We start from the raw sequence: 8,946 nt of genomic DNA on the forward strand, positions 1-8,946 counted from the left end.
TTCCTTTAACTCCAGCAGTAAAGCTGTAGCTGTGTCCTTCAATGTCGTTCTGATCACTTTTGGTTCCTTTGTTTTGTCCAGGCTACCCAACCTATAAAGAGAAGGTGAAGCGGCGTCCTGGAGGTCGCCCGGAGGTCATTTACAACTATGTCCAGCGTCCCTTCATCCGCATGTCCTGGGAGAAGGAGGAAGGGAAGAGCCGCCACGTGGACTTCCAGTGCGTCAAGTCCAAGTCCATAACCAACCTAGCTGCGGCCGCCGCAGACATTCCCCAGGACCAGCTGGTGGTCATGCAGCCTCCGGGGCCGCAGGTGGACGAGCTGGACACTCTGCCGCAGCCGCCGGGCGTCAACGACCCCTACCAGGCACCGCTCGGGCAGGGGCCGGAGAACAACGCGGGCCCTCAGCTGGCGCAGGGCTACGAGGGCCCGCACCAGCAGGCTCAGGACTGTACGGGCCAGGCCCCGCACAGCCTGGCCCTCAGCAACCATCAGCAGCAGCAGCAGCACGGCAGCAGCCACACTCAGGCCACTTACCACTACGAGCCGGACCCAGACACACCGTCACCCTCTGCGTGAGACTGGCTGCACCCTGAATCCCCCCCCCCCACTGCTGCGTTCACACTGACTGCAGCAAGTGCTTTATTCTGACATCAGTTCGGAGCCCGGAAACTAAAAGACAAACAGCTTTCACATAGTGGTTCTCCGAGCATCGATTGTAAAACCAACACACTGACACTGGGAGGGACGCCAAGAAAGCACAGAAACCTCATTGGCCTTCAACAGCCAGTAAGCACACACAGTTTAACCTCTCTGCAACGATTAAAGCACTTCTGGCCACTTGTTGCTTTCAGTGTGAACGCAGACTTTGCCCCACCCCCACTGCCCCACAGTCCCACAGTCCCCCTCACCTCCTCCTCCTGAGTGGCAAAACACCACTTTGCCTTCTGTTGCACGTCTGCTGCAGCCTCTCTGTCGACGCAGCGTCCGAATGAGCGAGAACCGATCAGCAGCGAAGGAAGGATGACGCACATCAGCAGGCCTCCTCACACACTTTTCACGTTTGTTTATTTACCTGACCAAAGGAGAGTTTTAGTTGCACTCTGTGTGCATGTGAAAAGACAGAGTGCTGTATTACATTATAATGAAGTGTGTGTGTTGCTGCTGGGATACTGTACCTCACTGGGAAAGTGGATTTCAGTGCCTCTTCATAGTCTTTATTTGGATGCTAGTTAGCAGTGAAGATTCACTTTTTCCAGCGCATGTGAAGGCCTTTGATTGAAAGGGTTTTTGTTTTACACAACATATATACATTTTTTGTTTTTTTTTAAGAAAATGTTCCACCCCCTTTGCTCTTTCAACCAGTTGATTTGGTTCCTAGTTTACATTAAGTCCTTGTTTTCACTTGTTTGCATCCTGGCTGAGCTGCTCTGCACAGGTTCATCAGCACTGCTGTGAGCACAGGATGTGAGAAGAGATGTTGAACACAATGTTTTCTAATAAATGGTATTCACAACACTCTGGTCTGAGATAATGTCGCTTCCTTATTTAAATCTAGTTGAAAGGTAACAAAAAGCTGCGGTGTCTCGTCTGGTGTCGGTTCTAATTGGTCTGCCCTCAGATATGGATTCAACACTATAAACCTTCATATTTGATAGAATGATTACTTCCACTAAAACAGAACTGCTGGTGGAGAGGAAAATGCTCATTTATTTGCCTTAAAAACATGACTGCACAATATGAATTAGTTAATTAATATACTGATACTGATATTTTATTGCTAACATATAACCATGCTTACATGTGTTGTCTCCATTTCTTACCACCACGTATCAGGCACCATTTTGATACTGTTCTTTGAAGCAGTTACTGGTGATAAGATGTCTGATCGGTTCCCAACCTTTTTCCTTAAGGGAACTGACGACCCCTGACGAAGTGACACGTTGTATGGCTATTTCATATGATATTCAGAACTGCACAATGAACCCAAATAGTGAACACAGTAATCGTAAGAAGTTTGTGTCGAGTGATTTTGAGCAGAATATTTCCTTTAGGGAACCCTTTATTCAATTCTATTATAAAAATCATTTTTAACCATACATTTAATCATACACACTTAGTAGGCTTCTCTTTTGACAAATTCAGTGTGCTCTTGTCCCTGACGCTTGACCATTGTTCTACAATTTACATTTACTTCTCCTCACAGAAGTAACCAGATGCTGAGATATAGCCCTACTGTGTATATTTTTTAAAGCTTTATTGGGAACCACTGGTGTAAAGGCTGATCTTATCACTGTGTAATGACTCAGCATCACAACAGAAATATTCTGCTGTGAAAAAGACAAAACTAGTTGCACTCCGAGGCACAGAACCAAAACCAGGAACCTTTTGAGCTTTAACTTTTAAACCAGTGTGGGAGGTTTTGTGAAGGTTTGGCAGGGGATGAAAGCAGCGTTCAATAGCTGGAGATGACCGGACTCTGGAATGAGGATCGGAGATTAAATATGGATGAGCTGCTTCCACGGTAACTATGATTATTTAATGCATGAGTTCAAAGTGTATGCTCATGCTTTAAATAACTTTTTGGCCCGTAAATATCAAACCACGAATAAGCTTACAGGGTTTCCAGAGACTCTGAATACTAAGTAGCTCTGTCACAAATAATGAAAATAAAAATCATCTTCTGAGCATTGGGGATGTATACACGAGTGTTGTGTTCACAGACCCCCGTTCCTGGTTTATAAAGACGCTTGTGAAAGCAGTGGCAACATTCAGCATCTCGCTCTGTGTGCAGAGCTTCCAGCAGCTGGATGGCAACATTATATAAAAATACCACCGGGCTGCACTGATTGGCTGAGAGAGGAGAGCCGGAGTCATAAATGAACACGCGGAGAAAACCTTTACCCGCTCAAGACAACGTTCTGTAGAGCACATCAGCAATAAAGCTAGTAACAGACACAGAATGACAGAAACAAATAATTTTATTTTAAAAATATTTCACTGCTGATACATACAATACACTCATCATACTCATATATATTTGCATAAAGTATACTCTTAACATGATAATATTTAAAGATTTGATACATTATTGTCAGGTGGGGAGGGGCATATCAACAAGGGGGACACTTTATTGTAGTGTGTAGCGTAAAAACATTGAAACAGAAAACCACTAGAACAGATACAGAGGGGACCTCGCCAGCTGCTGAGTGATTGGAGGAGGACAGGAGGGGGGGGCGGAGCCTGAGCCTGGCAGGTAACAGTCCTGTTTGAACCCAACTGTACACTGACCGAGGGGTTTACAGATGAGCAGCAGAGGAACTGCTGCGTCTTGGACTTTTGCGTCCTGGATTGGACGTTCAGCCACGACTGGTTGACGTCAAAGTCACACATTAAAAACTTTCCGCCCACATGGAAAGAAAATGTGTTTGCCCAGTTTGTGCCCTCTCATGAATTAACAATACTGAAGTCATACAGCCAAACGTCTGTTTGTTGTTGGTGTTTTTACACAAATATCCTTGGAGGCGTGAAGTTGCTGAACAACACTTGCTGCTGTTCTGGAAACTTGATTACTCCTAGTTTGGGGGGGGAAGAGGTCAACACTTAAAAAAACTCAATAAATCTGCTCAGGACCATGTGGGTGTGGTTAGATCAGATCTGACTGACAGTGACCAAACGACCCACCAACCGTCACCAGATTCTGGATCACCGAGACAATACGTGACATCACCTTTTTCCAACTGAGCCCCGCCCACTTCAAACCAGAGAGAAAAGCAGGAAGAAAAACCTCCAGGAACTCCTCTCACAGTGAGAAGCTGATTAAGAAAACTGAATTTCAGGGGCATTTAGTGCCATTTTTTTTTTCATACAGAATGAATTATTCTTCTTGTGCGGTACAGAGGAAACTAAAAGTTATGTAATTTCCAGCTACCTGGATTAGGAAATACAGTTGCAATTTGCAAACTATAAATCTTTTTTTATCATTTATTCACCCAGATGGTTGGACGAGCCTTGGGAGACTGGATACCTTCAGAACAGCAGCGAGTGTTGTTACACAGCTTTGTGAGACTTGAATGTAAATGATGAGAGGCACAAACAAGAAGCAGGCTTGCACACACGATGCATATTTGCAGAATGCATTCGAATATGTAAAAGGTGGCCACTTCGTTTTACTTTACTGTTAAATGTATTAACAATGCACCTAAAAAGCATTTTCAGTGTATTACAGGACATTTTTCCTTTCTATTCTATATATTGGAATAGATATATATATATATATATTTTTATATATATATTTTTTTATATTTTAACAGTTCACATATATCCTGTAAAATATCTCTCAGTTGGGATCTTTCCTGGATTACTTTTTCTTGAGACATTTTGGCATTAACTGAAATCATTTTTTACAAATGCATTCAGCACATCAAATGCATTTCAAATGTATATTCCATACGGGCAGGCAAGCAGGACAGCTGAGACTCCTCTCAACGTGTCCACCTCTAACCACACGCCGACAAAAGGTCAGCGAGCGGCAGAGAGCTGGCGAGGTGAAGAGGTTGTGTTGAGGATATTCATTATGATGGAGGAAAAAACGGGACACTGAAATGAAGAATTCCATTCAGGCGTTCCTGGCCGTCCCTCCTGACCCTGTTTGTTGTCACAGGACATGATGGGAGAATGTCCTGTTGTCCCCGTTACAAAGTCCCACTCTGCTGGATCTCTACGACATTTACCTGTTTCTATACTCGCCCCCTGTCTACGTTATAGCCCTCTCTGCTAACAAGGTAGTTTGCATTGACAGTTATGTGTAGCCACAGAGTACATCTGTGTATTATCAAGTGCTAAAAACAGACCAAATTCATGAGTAACTGCAGGATTAAAAAAAGGAAAAAAATCCACATACTGTAAATCTGTCATTTTTGCAGCAGAATTGAACTCAGAGGTATTTTTTCTTTAACTTCTCCCAACTCCAGCAAAACAAGTTAGACGGGGGCTGCTCCTAAATTCAAGCCCAGGTACTGATGACGGACACGTTGGGTCCGTTTTTTAAATATTCAGGTCACAAAAGGCAAAGAAATCTGTTCTCGGGGCCTGTTCTGAATCAGAGTACTGATCCAGAGTCAGCCCTCCTGTTGAGGGAATAGAGCTTAGTGACTGACAGTCTTAACTGCATCTTAAGTGCTTCATATGGGTGTCGAGGTGAAGATGAGGAGGTGGAGACCCTGTGACCCAGACCACCAGGTTTTTACGTTAGCGGGCTGATGCTAATTAGCCTGCCAGCACGTGTTTACCTGTAAAGAGCCGTGTGTGAGGAGCAGACCTCGGTAAAATGGCAGTGGAGAACATTTCCTCGTGGAGGAGCGCTTGAATTGTCTTGGGTTGCAGTTGAATTGCTCTCTTTTGAGACTGGAAAACTGCCGCAGAGACGCCAAGCGCGCCGTTACAGTCGCCAACACGCACCTGCGCACCGAGCTGCTGCTCCCACCAGATTCAGCTAACCTCCTTCAATCCGTTAAAGTCGGATTCTTTGTTGTAACAGTCGTCAGAGCTTCACTCCAGCCGTTTGCTGTCAACGCTCAGAGGCTAAAATGTGCAGGAGAACAAAGCAGTAGAGGTCTTCACAAGTCCTGATGGTTTCTAATCACAGAACTGGGTCCAAATGATGTGCGGTGTGGGGGCCTGTTGCATCGCCTAAGTGGATCTGATCAGCACTGATCACATGATGCGTCATAATCATCGTTTTCTTGGCTTTTTTTTGAGTGTGAACTGTTGAGTCCATCCCTCTGCTGGGAGGTGCAGCTTCTCCCAGCATGCACAGGGTGAGAGACACCCTGGACAGGACGTGGGTCTGTCACGGGGCTGATGCCAAAGCTGTGTCCCGATTCCATACGACAGACTGACTGTGTACAGTATACACTATGTTTTTGTTTGTTAGCACACAAGAAATCAACATATGCGAGTGTTTCATACTAACAGCAGATTATACAGTAATCCAGATGTTGCAGCTTTAACCCTTCCTGGTGCTCACTCACAGCTATTTTGGATACCGTCTAGTTGTGAACCTCCATGTCTTTGCGCATTGCATTGTGGGAGAATTTCAACAGCACACACAAACGTAGTATATAGATCACTTTTCCAGTGATCATACTGAAAACCTTCTTAGAGTTAGCATGAAGTATGGGACTGGGACACAGCTCGCCCCCCCCCGGGCTGTGAGGTGGATTCAGGGTAGTGGCCGCAGTTGGGATCGACTCAAACTGGCCCAAAAAGGCAGTGGTTAAACAATTATCATATTTGTCTGCGGGTGAGAAACACTCCAACATGATGCTTTGTATTATTAGAATCTGAGCCACAAGACTACAAGAGCCGAATCAGTCGATCATTCTCGCGTGTGGCAGGAAGTCGGCTGTCTCAGCGAGATAAGGACTCGCCCTCTATGGGCCCAACGTGGAAGTTCAAGCTCATACAACACTTCTTTCTCCTTTTGTGTTGATTGGTGACGCATCACGCTGCTGCCAGTGTCGATGCGCTCGCTCTATTTGGGCGTGCTTGGGTCGAATCACACTTACTGAACTTACTGAGGTACTGTAGGTAGTTTTAGGCAGAAATGAATCTGTGTTTTAAACTCAGGAAAAATACAGAATCTATTCTTCTGGGAAAATATAATCTAGCGAGGATGAGCTTTAGAGTAGCTTGGAGCTAAATGCGTCAGCGTTCATGTTAGTTTAGAAAACAGCAGCTAGGTGGCTTTCTCAGAAAGGAGTTTGTCATCGTTTGAATGAACTGAAGTTCACCTGCTTGTGGAATCTTGTGGCTTCGGAATAAAGAACCTCTAAGAATCTTCCAAACAAATCTCCAGAGGGTACCTGCTGTGTGTTCATTTCCCATGCTGGAGATCAGCTGGCGAAAAACAGCCAATCGACATCCTGCGAGGAGACTTGGAACGTACGGTCAGAGGTGAAGAGAGGGCTGCGACAGGAGGCGGAAATCGAGCGCTCCCCACCCGACACACTCCAACCCCCGCGTCAAAACTTCAACCGCTGTCTGTGAACGGAGTCCTGTGTTGGTTTGGGTGGTTGGCTGTAGACCTGGCGATGACAGAGCCCAGAGCCACGGTTAGACAGAGTTCAGCCCATCAGCAGACACGTTAGCACCGCAGTCTTCGAACTTGAGATTCCATTTGCTGCACTATTGTTAGAGTAATGGTCTCTCGCCGTGGCAACGTAGGGAACGCCTCGTCTGCAGGCAACTGACACTGCAAAAAGGATCATCTTAACACGCCATCTGGAGCCGGATTTTTATATAAAAATCCTTTCTGTTTGCCCCAGAAAACATTCAGGGTCACTTGTCCGCCTACAGGGAATGATGAATCAAAAAGTAGGAGTGTAATCCAAACAGCAGCGAGAGCCTCATCTCCTGTGTGTGTAAAATGTTCAGTATCTACAGCCTTTTCCGATTTAAAATATCATTTGTTGAGATGGACATTTTTTGCAGTGTAGTTGTGTAGGGGGGGCAGGAAACATGGCGGCCAGAATTCAAGCTGACTGAACTCTCTCCATCGGTGGCTCTGGTGCTAAGAGGGAGTTCTCCCTCTCTCCCTCCGCTTCTTCCCTTCCAGCTTCCTCACAAAGGCCAGGGCAGGTCACTGAAGTCGACGGGGCCGCCCAGGCCGGCGTCCGCCTCCAGCAGGGACATGATGACCGCCATGGCCGCCTCGTCGTTGCTGGGGCTGCTGGAGCCGGGGTCGTCCATGATGTCTATGCTCAGGTGGGAGTTGTCACCTGGACGGAGGACGGAGTCATTGAGAAAACACTCAAGTAAACGACAAGAAAGTGTGTTTAGTGTGCGCGTTTCGTGTGCGACTTACTCATGATGGACTGGTTGGAGTAGGGGTAGCCTACAGAATCAGGTCCAGGAATGATCCCTGTGCTCGGCAGCTCGGGTGTCCCTCCATTCTGAATCTATAGACGTGACACACACACACACACAGACACACACGTATCAGGTAACTGTGAACACAGATTCAGTTTCAAGTTTTCAGTTTTCGGAAATACGCTTGTTGTCTTTCACATTGACTTCCTGGAGTTTCTCTTGTTGCCCGACAACCTCACAGTGATAACAAGACTCCAAGCCAAGCCAAGAAATAGTCCGGCACATGACCCCCAGTAGAAACACAACCTGTCGTCTTAACACTGCGGCTTTCATACGGACAAACAAGATACAAAGTTTTAGCCAAAGATCTGAAATTCGGAAACGTGGGCTATTTGATAAAATAAAAACCACTAAAAAGGACTAAGGCTGGGTTCTGATAAGCGGTTCCATTTTGGCAAAACGCCTGGCTTCACTAAGCTCTGAGGCCACCAGATCTCTGCAACTCAGAGTGTTTCATAAGCAAAGAGCAATGTACAAAACATTACGTCATTTAAGAAAATACCAAATATGTACTCTACCTGGTTAAATTTCATTAAAATGGAGGATCTTTGAATATTAGTTATGCTTCTAAAATATGAACTTATTGAATCTGTTTAAGTTACCTTTTTAACAGCTTTGAGCTGCAAAATAAGGAATTAAAGCTGCAAGCAGCATTGGGCAGGACCTCGCCATCAACCTACGTCGGGGCCTGCACGGTGGTCGCCTGTCGCAGCCGCGCCATGCCACATAGCCCCACGCCTAAGTCCTCTTCGCTGTAATGCCGAGGGAGACCACTCTATGTTGTCACGCGTTTCAGACACCGTGCAAAAGACTTACGCGTTCAAAACTTCACGTAAATCAGATCAAAGTTGCCATGCATCGTTTATTTCCTGTTGCCAGTCGGTGGCGTTATCACTCTATCTGAATATTGTCATGTAGATGTGTTCAGTGTGGGACTGTTACAGAATATGTGAAGTTTAGTGGAGATTGGACATTGTACACTGAAGTTGAGTACTATCTGTTTTATGGCGAATCG

At 45.7% G+C, this 8,946-nt stretch overlaps 2 protein-coding genes across 2 annotated transcripts in view; one reads left to right on the forward strand and one right to left on the reverse strand.

Moving 5' to 3' along the window:
• LOC118330852 (BTB/POZ domain-containing protein 10-like) overlaps window positions 1-1,517 on the forward strand; it is a 14,905-nt gene extending 13,388 nt beyond the window's left edge. Inside the window, exon 8 of the mRNA XM_035665538.1 lies at window positions 82-1,517. Coding sequence (XP_035521431.1) covers window positions 82-578 — 497 coding nt within the window. The 3' untranslated portion in view covers window positions 579-1,517. The remainder of the gene's footprint in view (window positions 1-81) is intronic.
• A 1,445-nt stretch (window positions 1,518-2,962) lies between these two features.
• The window catches only part of arntl1a (aryl hydrocarbon receptor nuclear translocator-like 1a), a 27,765-nt gene continuing 21,781 nt past the window's right edge, over window positions 2,963-8,946 (reverse strand). Inside the window, exons 19-20 of the mRNA XM_035664649.1 lie at window positions 7,867-7,960; window positions 2,963-7,780 (exon numbers count right to left, since the gene is read on the reverse strand). Coding sequence (XP_035520542.1) covers window positions 7,623-7,780; window positions 7,867-7,960 — 252 coding nt within the window. The 3' untranslated portion in view covers window positions 2,963-7,622. The remainder of the gene's footprint in view (window positions 7,781-7,866; window positions 7,961-8,946) is intronic.

The sequence above is a fragment of the Morone saxatilis genome, unplaced genomic scaffold (assembly GCF_004916995.1).
Source record: "Morone saxatilis isolate NCDOM2014 unplaced genomic scaffold, NCSU_SB_2.0 Contig2, whole genome shotgun sequence".
In the NCBI taxonomy this organism is placed as follows: Eukaryota; Metazoa; Chordata; class Actinopteri; family Moronidae; genus Morone; species Morone saxatilis.